This window comes from Eretmochelys imbricata, chromosome 5, assembly GCF_965152235.1.
Source record: "Eretmochelys imbricata isolate rEreImb1 chromosome 5, rEreImb1.hap1, whole genome shotgun sequence".
Taxonomy (NCBI): Eukaryota; Metazoa; Chordata; order Testudines; family Cheloniidae; genus Eretmochelys; species Eretmochelys imbricata.
The window spans coordinates 56,835,032-56,850,432 of NC_135576.1; the positions used below are offsets into that span (position 1 = coordinate 56,835,032).

The 15,401-nt window shown below is 37.2% G+C and overlaps 1 protein-coding gene across 5 annotated transcripts in view; it reads right to left on the reverse strand.

Annotated features, from left to right (window-relative positions):
* Positions 1–15,401, reverse strand: part of MEF2C (myocyte enhancer factor 2C) — a 137,275-nt gene that overhangs the window by 10,842 nt on the left and 111,032 nt on the right. For all 5 annotated transcript variants that reach the window (XM_077817176.1, XM_077817177.1, XM_077817178.1 and 2 more), the window contains 3 exons: positions 7,470–7,642; positions 5,202–5,331; positions 4,275–4,410 (listed from right to left, as the gene is read on the reverse strand). In XM_077817176.1, coding sequence (XP_077673302.1) covers positions 4,275–4,410; positions 5,202–5,331; positions 7,470–7,642 — 439 coding nt within the window. The remainder of the gene's footprint in view (positions 1–4,274; positions 4,411–5,201; positions 5,332–7,469; positions 7,643–15,401) is intronic.

Here is a 15,401-nt window from a genome sequence, read left to right on the forward strand (position 1 = left end):
ACATATGAAAATTGTCAAAAGTACAGAGAAGGGTAACAAAAAGGAGTGGAACAGCTTCCATATGAGGAGAGATTAAAAAGACGGGGACGGTTCAGTTTGGAAAAGAGACTAAGGGAGCGTATGACAGAGTCTATAAAATTGTGATGGCCGTGGAGAAAGTGAAAAAGGAAGGTGTTGTTCACCCCCTCACATAACACAAGATCCAGGGGTTGCCCAATAAAATTAATAGGCAGCAGGTTTAAAACAAACACAAAGAAGTACTTCTTCACACAACATGCAGTCAACCTGTGAAACTCATTGACAGGGAATGCTGTGAAGCCTAAAGTCTAACTGGGTTCAAAAAGAATTAGCTAAGTTTATTGAGGTTAGATCCATCACAGGTTATTGGCGAAGATAGTCAAGGATGCAGCCTCTTGCATTGGATGTCCCTAAACTCTGACTTCCAGAAGCTGGGGATGAGAGGGGATGGATCACTTGATAATTGTCCTGTTCATTCCCTCTGGAGCATCTGGCACTGGCTGCTGTCAGAGGACAGGATATGGGCTAGGATGGACCATTGGTTTGACTCAGTATGACTGTTCTTATAATCCACTCACACTGACATTAATGTGGTCATCTTTTTCATACATTGCACAGAAAACATTTAATAATAAAGGAAATATCAAATATTAAACTCAATTCACATTCAAATCAATGTGAGTGGCACACAGAGATTATTCGATGTACATCAGCTGGGGCAAATATGATTCCCCCTTTGGGTATGGAAGGTTCATTAGGAAGTAGAGTTAGCATGGCTCTTCTGTGCAGGGGTTAGGAAATGTCAGGATGCAAGGAATCTGCAAAGGGAGCTTTGACCTTGTATGCCAGTGAGGTATATTCTGTATGGGTCTCCATCTGTTCTAACCTCCAGTTGGAATTTGAGTCAGGGTGGGAAGAGGCCTAGGGTATTACTGGTGAATCTATGACCACATGGCCCTTGACAACACAGATTTTCATGGAGAGGGAAGGATGACAATATATAGGGAGGGGAGAGCATCCCATATAACCTTTTCTTTTCTCTCATGCCCCGCCCCCCAGGGCTTTTTCTCTGGTTTTGCTTTCCTCCTTGCCACAGAATACCTTTATTTGTACATGTGTGTGAGTGAGGGTACCTAGGGCTCAGCACTGGATATTAACCAAGACCTTGAGAATTTACAGTTATAACTACTAACTATTTGGTCTGTTAGTCAAGAATCCTGGAGCAAACTTATGAATCTGAGCCAATCCTTTATTCCATAGAGTTGAGAAAGGTTTGGAGACGCTTCCATCGTTATATAAATAAGCGTCTATATAAAAAATTCTTTTGAATAAATATTGTGGTTGAGTATTTAAGTCTGCATTTTTATTTATGAAACCCATTCTTTTGCTCGTAGCTAAGACTCAAAGCAGAAAATGTGCTGTCTTAGATTGATAATTATGGACAAGGAAGAATGTATGCCATGTAGAGGAGTCATGTGGCTCAAGAAATTGGCAACTGGACACAGAACCTTTCACTTGTAGGTTAGAGCTCAAACCCACTTCAGGTCAGTAGTAACCAACAACTCGTGGCTTTTGTTGATCAATCTAAAATAGGTAGTTCTTAGAGGAGAGGTGTCAAAAACAGGAACACCTTTTCATGAAAAACTGACCCTTTTTAGTAAGAAAAATTTCAAATGTAATTTTTTTTGATCAGCTATAGAGTTAGTAAAAAAAAAAAAGGCCAAAAACTGAACAAACGTGGGGTCTGTACTACTGTGATGTCCTTTGAAATTATCCCTCCCACACTGCTCAGAAACATAGACACTAGTATTGTTGCCAGGCAGTGACTGGACCAAGATGAAGAGCAGTGGTTCTTCTGCACTCGTCTGAGAGCCTTTTCAGACACTGCTGCCAAAACAGCCGCCGCTGGGGAGCACAGATTCATGGGTGCCCAGGCCACCTGGGGCAAGTTGTAATAGTACCTGTGCCATGTGGAGTGGAACATGCGCTGCTTTGTATTGCTGTAGGCACTGGTGACAGACCCCCTGGAGAATCTGCATGCCTCCCCTATTAACTGCCCTGTCTGAGGCACATCATAGGTCTTTCCCAAAGCTTGTTTAATAGAAAACACACATTCATTGTTCTCTTAAGTCCCTCCAAATGAACGTATTAGTTCTGAACATATTAACCTATTTTCCCTACCTTTGCATCCCCTGGGACTCACCTCCCTCAGCTAGTATAGCATAGGAATTTGGAGGCAGGTCAACCCCATTTTCAGTCTGTTTGCTCAAATTTCTGAGAATGGCTGAGGGGTTTGGGTACCTAGAGTTCTTACAGAGAGTGGGGCATTTCTTCATATTTTTGAAGTTCTAGTTAGCTGATTCTTCTGCTCATGTGAGCTGGGTTTGTTCTTATAAATTTGTGTTTGAACTGTGCATTTTAAAGGAATTGTTAAATCACCCAGAGCTTAGGATAGGTGCTTTTGTATATAAATCTCAATGCACAAAATAAAACAAAGAAATCATGCTTATTTTCTGCATAAGTGGAAGACTCCTCTGGGGCTGTCAGTGAAACAGTTTTCATAGTACTAACTTCACTTGAAAATTATTGAAAAAATAATTTTAAACCCGCAGCCCAAAACATGTTCCACTGGGCACAGCCATTAATTTTTAACTTTTTTGTGATATGAATTAGAAACACATGATGATGTGTGACATATTTAAAAAGGCATGCTGTTTGTTTAGGATTTAATTTATACTTTGTTTGGTTAACCAAATAGTCTTATTATGGTAAACCAATGAAAACAATCAACTTTACAGTACATTATACGGTGATAGCTAACATGTGAGTTTTCAGTTTCTTTAGGATTTTATATCCCAAGATGTACAGTTAACATGTTTGCCCCAAAACAGTACATGCCTCAAAAAGAAAAGCAATAAGGAAGGAATAATGAAGACGTATTAAGACTATTTTTTCTAAATCAGCACATTTTTGGTTGTATGTGTTTATGCAGTTAATATCTGTAACTACGTAACTCTTTTTTTTATAGAAGAGGTATTCAAAAAGTATACGTTTCTTCTAAACCTTTGTTTAGTTATTCCTCTAAAAACCCAAGCCAATGGCGCACAAGAGGTCAGATAACTTACAAAGAGAATTTTGAAGTTTAAACCACATTTACAACATTAAATACTTTCAGATTATGGCAGCAGTCTGGCAAAAAAATTAAAGCTTATGTGTAACATTTGTCTTTATTGAAAAAGGTTGATTTAATACTTTCAAATGCTAGTGAACTAAAACTTTACTAGTTGATATATTCAGTCACTTTTAATTTGTACTTTTCTCAATGAACAACTTTCAATTTAAGCATGTCTGGCCATATCTTTAGCTATAATGTTTGCAGTGCCAGCATACACCTAGGACTTGGCTCACTAGGATTTGTAGGAGTTCAGCATCTCTGAAAATCAGGCCCTTAAAGTTTATTTCAATTAGCCAATAGTTTTGTTTGTTAGTTAAATGAATTAGGTTGTTTTTCTCTTGTGAATTTCATATTTTTAAAATATTTAAACCATATAGGACTGTTTTATTGTAGGCTTCACATCTACTGGAGAAATATCTTGAAAGTGCCACTAGAGGGCACGAATACATATTCTCTTAGATACAGGCAAACCAAAATTAGGTTTATCTGCTGTCAGATTCTTAGTCACAATTATGTTATACTTCTATAAAGCAGTTTCAAATAAAAGAAACTTGCAAGTCACAGCTGAGCAGATGGAAGTATGTGATTATCAGACAAGGTTATGGATTCATCTAGGTTAAATCATTATGCTATTCTTATTTATCAGTGATTTAAAAATATGTAAAATTTGCAAATTTTATTTTAAAAGTGTGCACTGAACTACATGGAATCAAAAATCTTAAGGGAAACAAAAAGCAAAAGAAGCACAATGCTGAGTGTACTGTTTTGTTCTTCTGTGTTGGAAACAAAATATCACTTAGACAAATAAAGGATTAGATAAACAACAGTACGCTTTCCTACAACACTGAGAAAGAGCAAGGAAACAGAAGACTGTAGTTTAGCTACCTGCCAAGCTTCTGATGTGATATCAATTTTCCAGTTTTGGCTTTTGAAAGTGGAGCTGTTACACATAGTAGACTTTTGTTGATATGTAATCTCATTTATGATTTGGGATTAATTGGGTTACGGAAGCCATTGTTTCTCATGCAAACCAGTGATAAGTAACATACAATGATAGGATAATCTAAGGAATATTACTTACCCCAATTGACTGAGGGCAGATGGTGGCATGTTATGTAGGTGCTGCTGTTGCCAGCCAGTTACTGAACCAAGATGAAGCGCACTGGCTGTATTAAACCCAGAGAGAGATGATAAGTCTGCACTACTCAGTGAGTATTCTAGATATGAAAACAGAACAGACAATAGCTAAATTAAGTGGAAAATAATTAAACAATAAGAAGAACCGTAATTTAAATTTTCATTCATAATGTAATAAGCTTTTTTATCTTCAATATGCCAGTGGTATTAAATTGCACTAACAAAACTGGAGCTTTTCTTAAGTCAACTAATCAGTTTGGGAACAAATAATGCACTAAAAACATCCTCTAATGTATGGAGGCATTTCTGGACATAAAGATCCAGAAATGTTCTTGAACCAAACAGTCATCATTGCCATGCATAAATACTCATAGATTCATAGTCTTTGAGGCCAGAAGAGAGCATTAGATCATCTAGTCTGTACAGTGAAAGCCACAGAATTTCTCCGTTACCTCTGTATTGAGCTCAAGAGCTTGTGTTTGACTACAGTGTGTCTTCCAGAAAGGCATACAGTCTATATATCCATCTAATCGATGCAGTACTGGTGTGATGTGATTTTCTGTGATGTTTAGCTGTGTGAACCAAAGAAGTGCCCCTTTTAAGCTACAGTGTTTAGCAGAAGTCTTTGGGAGAAGACTTTATAGAGCAGTTTTCCATTATAACAATGCAGTCACTTCTTGAATCCCTGTATGTCTCAAGTCATTTATAGACTCAGAGTAAGCTAATAAGGCTTTAAATCACTTAAAGTAATACAGAATATAAATTCCTCTCTTTGGTCCAACATACATAAAGGAATTTCATTACTATTGACCCACTGCATAGGTCAGTATCTTGCTCTCCCCTACTATTCACATCTTACATTGATACTTACCGGTACCATATGTTGTTGAAATGGCTGATGGGTATCCTCCCATCCCTTGCCCTGGCAAAGTAGGAGTTGCTACGGAAACCACTGGGGTAGCCAATGACTGAGCAGACTGGGAGTTATTTATCCTCTGATTCTTTTAAAGTAAGTAAAATAAACAAATTATTGACAGGTTTAAATCAATTAAATGTATTGGATTTCAGGGTACGTTTTGTGCATGAGATACAACTTAATACAGATTTCATGAAATTAATCATTTAACATGTGGCTTTTATGAACTCTGCCAACCCTATCATTTACAATCCTTCAAGAGATTAGTTGTCACCATAGTAACCCATTACATCAGTATCTCCTAGGAAACCAAACTTGTGACAAGTAAGATTGCTTTATTGTGGGTAGAAAAGAGACCATGTGAAAAACTGATGAAATATGTAAACTCAACTTCCATTGTTTTGCTTTTCATTCAAATGCAAAAATTTTATTAAAATCAGCAATAATGGATTTTATGTTTAATTCAGTAAGCAATATTGCGGCAATGCTGCATAATAAACTCTCTCCAGCAGATGGTGCTCTGGCTACTTCATTCTTTCTCACAGTAAAACAAACTTCAGAAATACTACCTAGCAAAGCAGTTATACATTTGTCTTTAATTCTTTGGCACTGGATATTTCAATGCATAAATTGCACCAAGGAATTCAAATTCTAGGAGCAAAAGGATAAAATGTCCAGAGAACCACTTAAAAAAATCCTAATAAGGTATGCTACTTGCAAAAAAAGTTGCCTACTTTTTAGCATGCTAGCAAAATACGAATAGTGGCTAAACGTCTTTCTCAACGGCTTTTTTTTTTTTTAACATGAAGAGGTTGAAGAATATAGGTAACAATTTCATTCACCTATTCGTTATATACGAAATCAATAATACTGGGAATGCTTAATTTTATTTCAACCACTAAGTCCATATAAAAAGCAGACAAAACAATTGTTTTTTTTTATTATTATGCTGAGCATCACTACCACTTACCAAAAGCAGATCAACATCCTCAGACTGAGAGCACAGAAAAGGAGTGTTAATAATTAGTAAACATAAATATTTATCAGCAGACAGCTTTCAAGCACAATGAATAGCTTCATCTGATAGGCATAACAGGTTAAGTAATTTTTGAATACTGTCTACAAAAATAACATTTCATAAAGCCATTTTTTGTCCTCCTAACGAGATATTTGTCTCAATTGTGAAGACAATCTATCCAGTTTTCAGCACAGGTCTTTGTCTCACTATTCATTATTTCTCTCCAGCCCCAGTGGCTGCAAAGATTGTATAGTAGCACCTTGTGTCAGAGACCTGACCAGTCAAAGAATCCCTTGGAAAGTATCAGTTTTAAGGTCCTTGGAATAAATCATTTGATGGAGACAGCTTGTCACAGCCTTGGTCTACTTGAGTGTAGCTCCATAGGAGACTGTATTTATTACTCCTCATCTTTTAAGTAGAGAGCGTCACATTTCTGGGGTTTTAGTTTGATATTCAAAGTTAATATATAATGCATCAGGCTAAAGTAGCCAACTTGCAAGTTGTTTTAATAGCTTGTCTGTTACATAATGGCAAAATATGTTTACAGCACTATCAGGATCCTTTTTTAATCATCCTCACTTTTAATGTTACATCGCTCATGAAAGATTTTGTAGGGAATAGAAAGACACTAACATGAAACACTTGATGACTCAACCTTATATCATAGTCCTCTGCTTCAGCTTTGTTAACACAGACAGGAGATGCATAGCTCCCAGGTTAGATGCTTTCACTTTTTCTTACTACATCTAAGGAATAATTACTGCTTCTCATCATTATAAAATGTGACCCTTATTTCCAGCATGACAGATTTCCAACTCATTTGTTTCTGGTTATTCTGTCATTTGCTGAAGCTCTCGTTGTACGGAAGCTAAACCAAAGTTGTTAATTGCAGACCATGTATAGGACTAAGTTCAATCTTGTAACAAATCTAGGAAAGGATTCTCCAGTCACTAGGAAGGAGTGCCAGGAAGTTGAGAGTGTGCAGAAAACAGTTACCATTTTTCTAACTGAATAGAAAAGAGGAGGAAGTAAAAATGACTTCATAAAAAAATATAAATAGACATGGAACCAGTCTACAGCCAGAATGGACTGGACAATGTCAGAATATAGGGCCTGATCCAAAGCCCATGGAAGTGAATAGGAGTCTATACAGAGAAACAGCCATAGTTTGAAGGGAAAGAAGAAATGCCTAAGGAATGCATTACCACTGATGGCATTGTATTTTTGCTGCCTGGTGGAATAAGCACTCGGAGATCTGGTTTACGGTTGTTCATTCCCAAATTCATTGGGGGCGGAGATTTTGCTTGCATATTCTTGTTCAAGTTGCCAGGTGAGACCAGCAGACCTGGTGAATTTCGGGGGTTGCCATACCCATTCCCTGTTTTTTTGGAAAAACAGAACAAAATGTTAAGAACAGGAGCATGGATTCAAACACATTTCCTAAGGTTGTACATGAAAATTAAAGCTTGATATTAGCAAAACCAGCATATAAACTGACAAAGCTTACTGTGGGTGCAGTGCAAGTGCCCATGTGTGAAAATATAACCCATCTGGTATTTGGAACAATTGGTTTTGAGACACTTTCCCTCATGGCAGTTGACCTTTCAATGATGCAGTGAAGTAAAATGTGATTATCTGACACTACTGATACACTGTAGAGTATTGTGCACTTAGACCAGCCAAAACCTAACTTTTGTTACAAAGAAGAGTCAGGAAAAGTCAGACAATCTTACGGCTGAAAAAAATGGAGAAAACTGTACTGTGCTTTCATGGACAAATACAAGAGGATTTTGACTTGGCTGACTCACTCCTTTCCAGTTCATGGTTTTGTTTTGTTTTTAGACAAAGAACAAGTATAGCAAGGCTATAATTTCCAGAAAAAGCCGGGGGAGGAATAGGAAGACTCTTAAATGCTTTTCTACTCTCTTCCCCTGACTTTTAGGACCTGATCTTGTCAACAATAAATTCAATGGGAGAAGGAGCATGTCCTTATTTGGAAAATGCCCCTGATATCTTTCCTCCTGCCTTCCGCAAATCCTTGAAACAATCCTGACAGGCAAATGCTTCGAACTGTGCTAATTTGGAAGCAGTTTCTCATCTATAACTGAAATAACACTAGTGTTTGAATAGCAAATTGATGAAATTAATGTCTTCCCAGCCCACAAAAAACAAGACCTTTCCCCTCTCACCCATGAAACCCCCTCGCCCTTCCCATACCCGCAGAGAAAGCCTGGGAAAAGAGATGGCTTTGTAATATGCTCTCCATATTCTGGCTCTGTGGGACCAAGGGAGGTAGAGACAATGTACAATCCGACTGAATAATATTAAATCTTTAATACAGACAGAGAGGGAACTCTCACATTTGAATATCAAGAAAACAAATATTAATCAAAATATTCCGTTCTGGGCTCATGTTTAGTTCAGAATTAGCAGACTGAGATATGCATTCAAAAAAATAACAAGGGAATATGGGCTTGTAAGCAAGGCACTGACCTAGAAATTGGAAAACTTGGGTTCTGTTCTTAGTACTGACACCAACTTCCTGTGTGATCATGGACAAGTAATCTAATCGCTATGGGCCTCAGTTTCTCCATCTTTAAAATGGGGATGATTGCCGTACCTCGCACAGGTGTGTTTGAGGCTAAATTTGTAGGGTGCACCACAGGAATACCAATAAATAAAAGAATGCATCCTCTTGGTGTAATGTAGCTTGTTGATTTGTGTAATTAAAGTGTGTCTGAGAACTAAGAATATTAAATCATAATATTAATCTGCAAACACATAAGGCTAAATGTATTCATTAGATCAAGTATAATGCTCTTCTGGAAACTTGATGGAAAAAATTAAGATAAAGACTTTAAAGGATCAGAATGACTTTGGATATATTTAACATTTTAAAAAGTCCTGTTTATAGTTAAGTTGGCTGTTTCTTTTCTCAACAGCATCCTACAGGTAGCAAGATAAAATATGTATTAATTAAAAAGTGGATTTTACGCTGATCAAAACTGAAGTAACAGAGCACTTGCAAGAATTTTTCATTTAGTATCATACAGGTTTTTTTAATGAACAATTATTTTGAATGTGTATTTGCTACATTTTTAGCCTTAATTAATGCTATGGGTTATTAGAGCGATGGTGATTGAAAGAAGGACATTTTAAGGACGGTATTTTTCTATGCAGTGCTTTTTTCTTAAGATGAAGTTCAGTTTGACAAACACAACATATGCTTTACTCATGTGAGATCTGGTTTAAACAAACAATCAAATGGAAAATTAGCTTGGTAATTGCAAAAAAAAGCAGCAGCGGCAGCATTAAAAAAAACTGTTCAGAAGTGTGGTGAAGTGATCTACAGAAGAAGCTGAAGCATAGGCAAGGTTTTCTCTGATACTGGTTTTCATATAGGAGCTATTTGTTAAAAGGAAGTAAAACCGCCTTGTGAAATGTGTTGTAATATGATATGACAAGCATTTGTTCCATGTGTGAAAATGAAGCTGTTTCATAAAAACTGTATGCTTGTTTTTTTTTAAAAAAATATTTTATAATAAACTTTTTGAGATAATCCAGCAAAGGCCATGTACCATAGTGGATTTTTTTCTGCTTCTGAATTTTGGAGAAAAGAAATGTTTAAAATAAAAACAGTACAATATTCCACAAAAGATTTTTATCAACCCAATGAAAGAATTTAATTTATTTAATGAAAAGAATTTAATATCAGGAATATCTTTCCATCATTTAGAAATTATGCTATTCAAAAACATCAGGTTTTTTATATGTATTTACCTACTGATATAAAATATTTTGAACAGTGATGACATTTCTTAGGTTTATATTTTTAGAACATCAAATTATTTTTAAGAACTACTGCAATCTTCTCTTTACCAGTAGATTTCTGCTGTTCTTGGCATATTATGCCAGCTAGCATTTTGGAGCCATATAATGACCATTTCTCTTTCCAGCCACCAAATTGTTTTTCTTTTGGCATAATGTGGAATCAGGAATTTAAGACTGTGGACTCTAAACCAATGATATTGGAACCCATCATTTGAAAATCAATGATGAATACGTGCATGCGGTTTACAGAAGAAGAAGAGCCTGCATTTAAACCAGCTCTCTAAACCGCATCCTCCTTCTTACTCACAAAGCTGTGGCCTGCTCTGAGGCAGCTGTCCTACCTTCAGATAAATCCACCAAAGAGAATGGTCTAATTTACATTCAGAGGCAAAAAAAACTGTAGAAGCCTTCTAATATACAGATTAAACCTTTCTTCATCCTATACTTTAAAATTACACGCCGCCTGGAGAATTATCAATTTAGATGTGACTGTATGCAGAACATCACATTCCACTACCCACTAGAAAGCACAAAAATTATATGTCATATATGAATGGATTTCCTGATTATAGATTATAAGAAAATGAAGAACAGATGGATTTTAGAGCAAGTTTGCTGTACATTTTTATTTGGTTAAAAGCCATATTTTCACTGGAATAGAACATTTTTAAACATTATGGATAGAATTTGTAATGCAAAGTGAAAATAAAAACAGTAGATGTACACATTTTAAAGGGCATATATCAGAGCATGCAAATTTACAGCACTTTCAATTCAAGAAACTTTAAGCACAAATTGTTTTTTCCTGTTTTTTGGTTTTTTTGCTTTGTTGACTTTAAAGAGAGCAAAGATTTTGCACATAAAAAGAAATTGCTTATAGCGAAGTAAAATAGAGGAGCAGCACAACACTACTAAATGTAGTGCCAGACTTTGTATTTGGATTAACTTCACAATATAAAGAAAAATTCTTTCTGAGCATAGACTCTTTTTCTTTGGCATGTTCCTGTGCCCATCAACCAGGGAAAACTCCCACTGACTTCTGAGAGAATATTGCTTAAGTAAAGATTGCAGGATTGAGCCTTATATAACACCTTTTAAACTCCGTCAGCTCCAAGAAAGAAATTTCTATGCAGCAGGAGCTAGTTAATCAGTAATAATTAATACAAAATGTTAGTCCATGAAAGGAAAGATATTACTTGACCTATATGAGATACATTTTCTCAGTTATTTCAAATTAATTATGTTTAATTGTTCACGTCTATGCTGTAAGAACTTTAAGATGGATTTTCAAAAATGCAAAGTTAGGGCAATGCTGAGTACTTTTGAAAATTTCACCTTCAGTAGCCAGTAAACAGCATTTAAGACTGGATGCTGTATCCCTCACTCAGATTAAAGTCGTATCAGTCAGGACAGCAGGATTTGGCACATATTTTTTTATTCTAAAATGGCACTGTTAACAATTTTGGGCTCAAAGTTAACCAAGTTGGACAGTGATTCCTGTCTAGATTTCTGAAAGTTTTGATTAGTTTCATTTCATCGTTACAAATGCAAGGAAATAAAAATAATAAATGAACAACAACAAAAGAAGAAAAGAAGGAGAAATACTTGTCATGTACGCTGAGATTTTCAAAGCTGTCTAGGAGCTTTTGATGCCCAGTTCCCATTAATTTTAATCATAATGGAGTGTCCAAATTCTTGAGGCAAGTTTGAAAATCTCAGTAATAATTTCAAGTTGCCAGCATTACTATTCGCCTACAGGGTTATTTTTCCATAATTCTTCTGAGAAGAGTATACAGATTCTGTTTTATAAGTGGTCCCTGCTCCCTCATGGACATTTGTAGTCATTTGCGTAACCTTGCTTCGTGTGACCAGCAAACCTCTGAAAATATATGTGAAATTCAGAACGACTCTATATAAAAGAGAGAGCCACCTATGCTGTATTTTACCTTGAAATTTATAATACACAAGGAATAAGTGAGAAGAGAATGCAGAGAGTAACAGAAATCTTGCTAATTTTACACCCAATTCTACACTCTTTACTCAGTCTAATCTCCCATTGACTACAAAACGAATTTTGCCTGAATAAGGAGTAATTAAATGCTGATATATAGGCCTCTAAGGATTTAGGTGTCTCTTTTCCTTTTAGTCCATGTATATAGTTCTTATTTCCTTTAATTCATGTGCACTGATGGCAGAAGAGCTCTTATAGTTTACCACCGAAACAAAATGGATACTACCCCTAATGCAAAAAAGGCAGGAAATCATGCTAGTGCTCACCTACAACATAATTTTTGAAGGAGCTAATGACTGAAGGTTTTTACTCACATGTTGCATCTGTTAATCATTTCACAGTACATTACTTTGGTTAACTGCAAGCAATAGAAGAAAACTGAAATGGGAATATGTTATCTGAGAAGAAGAAAATCTTTACTTTAAAGTACCTGCCCATTCCCACACTATTATGCTAATGGACCTTCTCTACTGACTTACAGGGAGCAGACCAAGATAGATGTGGTGTATAAAATCTACTGACTTTGAATGAAAAGTGTTCTATGGCATATCATGAAGTATCAGCTGCTTTTGTGCTGACGTGGAGAAGGATATGGGGGATAAATAAATATTTTTAGGAAAGTAGAGAAAAATAGCTCAACAATTCTTTCTTTAAAGATTTTTTAAAAATAATCATTCCTTAAAAAGCGACTATGTCAATTTAGAGATAAAAAAGCCTGTATGGTGTGATGTGATATTATATTATATCCCTGTGAAGCAGCTTAAAGATCATTAATGAGAAACTGTTGCCCTTTCCCTACAGGTATAGAGAGTCCTAGCTGCAGTGCAGTTCTGCTGTATAAGGGAGAGGGAAGGATTTAGGGGCTGTGCAGATACAATGATGATGAGAGGGGTGGAAACAATTTAGCAACAGGCTGTGGCTGAGGGTGTGCAAAATGGGAGGGTGCAATTAGCCCTTCCTACACTCTAAAGGGCAAATGCCTAGTGGCGCTCCCCTAGGGCTGTGCAGTTTCCCACTGCTGCTGCTGCAGGCCTATGATCAAATCTTTGGATAGACAAAGAACCTACCTATGATGTTCCAATGAAAACAAGTGTAATTTAAAAACATAACTAACAAGAAATGTGTGAATGCATTTGATAAACCAGCTCAGTAATACACAATATTGGTAAGACAGACGATGGCAAGGGAATAGGGAAGTGGGTGGAGAGGATCTGCTCCTCAGGGAACGCGATGATTTCCATGAGGAGAAAATCATATGTCAGCCCTCTTCCAGGCCCCAGAATAGGGGTGAACCAGGGGAAGAGAGAGAAGCATGCTTTGGCTATTCTAGGTGGGTGGGCAGACCTCTGGGGAACTTTGCAGCCAAGGTTACACAAGGGTCTGAATGGCCTTGTACTTGCACTCCCCTGTCTGTCTGTATCCATCTGTTGTCTCTTGTCTTATACATAGTTTGTAAGCTGCATGAGGCAGGGGCCATCTTTTTGTTCTGTTTGTACAGCACCTACCATAATATGGTCTGAGTCTATGATAGAGCAATACAACCAATAAATAATAAGAATACTGGGAGCACACTAGTTATTTCAATCCAGTTTTGCCCTCTCCACCCAGCTAAATGCAGAAATGGAGCAACATACAATCAGAATCCTTGTGCAGATTTTCCCCGCCCCCTCAATGTTGCTGCTATTGTGAATATTATTATCAGTTCTCATAATGACTGTTCATCGGTCCATACAATTTGCATTGTTTGGTAATTCCTTACCATCTGATTTAGGGAATTTAGGAATATATTCCTCTAACGCAGGAAAACATTACGCTTCCTATATTGTTACCTTTAATTGTATTGACTTACATGTTTCCACTGCAGCAAAACTGTTTTGCTCTTTGGTTTATATATCACATTATCTTATTTGGCCTGGAGTTTCACCTGATCAACTCAGCAACTACATTTTAATTAACAAGCTAAACCACTTAAGACTATTACATTCTGATCTTCATATTTGCACTAATTCATAGTACTTTGTAGCTTAAAAAGTCTGGGACAGTTCAGGGAATAAGAGACCTGTAGCTTTACACTATGGGCTCTTCAAGTGTTTAAAGCCAGAGCTCTTGTTGGGTAACAGGGGTCAGATGGTCATGGTGGGGTGCCTGGCCCTGGCTGAGATAGCCAGCATGCCTTTGGGACTGTGGGAGACAAAGTGAGAATTAGACATAGTGCAGAATGTGTTGCTCCCTCTTCACTGGTCATTCTCCCCTTTGTGGAGTTTAGTGCCACAGTCAGTGCTAGACACATCTAATTCATGTACACTAGAGGCCAGAACTTCAAAGGAGCTCAGCACCCAAAATCAGGGCTGGATTTTCAGACAAGTTCAGCTCCCATTCAGCCAGCATGCCAGCTCTTCTGAAAATTGGGCCTTCAGTATCACATTGGGTATGTCTATACTGCAAAAAAAGACCTGAGGCAGCAAATCTCACAGCCCAGGTCAATTTAACTTGGGCTCAGGCTGCTGGGGCTAAACATAGCCATGTAGACGTTCCTGCTCAGGCTAGAGTCTGAGCTCTGACACCAAGGATTGGGGTGGGTCTCAGAGCTCAGGCTCCAGCCTGAGTGAGAACTTCTACACTGCTAGTTTTATCCCCACAGTCCAAGCCCCCCAAACCCAAGGCAGTTGACCCAGTCTCTGAAACTCGCTGCTGTGGTTTTTTCTTTGCAGTGTACGTGTATCCACAGGGAGCTGCTGGGTGCTTAGCTCTTCTTAAAATCTGTCCCTTATCTAAGTGCTTAAAAGGGAGATGAGCGCTTTTGAAAATCTGGCCCCAATTGTGGTTGCTGAGCACTTGAAAATCTGCCCCGGGGCTCTTTTGAAATCTGCTTTTAGGACTCGGACTTGGATTGCCCAATGCCCATTAGAAATTAATGCCTAGTCCCAGGGAAGGAATTCAGCACATGCATACTTTAAGTATATGATTAGTTCATCTCCCCACCTTGGCATTCACAGCCACAATCTAGCCCTTTGTATGCAAATAAACTACATTTTCTTGTTGTATGAACTGCCCTTGAGTGTTAAATCATGAGAAAGAGTAAAGAAGCTTATGTAATAGGGGAAAACACATTATTGGAAAATATAACCCTGGAGGTTATTGAATTGAATCTGGAGGCAATATTGAATTGAACTGAATCTGGAAGCAATATTTTGGTATTTATCCCCACTTTACTCTTTGAAAACCTTTTTAAAATACAGGGCAATTCATTTACTTCTTCAGCTGTTCTAAATTAATGATCTTTTGGGGAAAATAT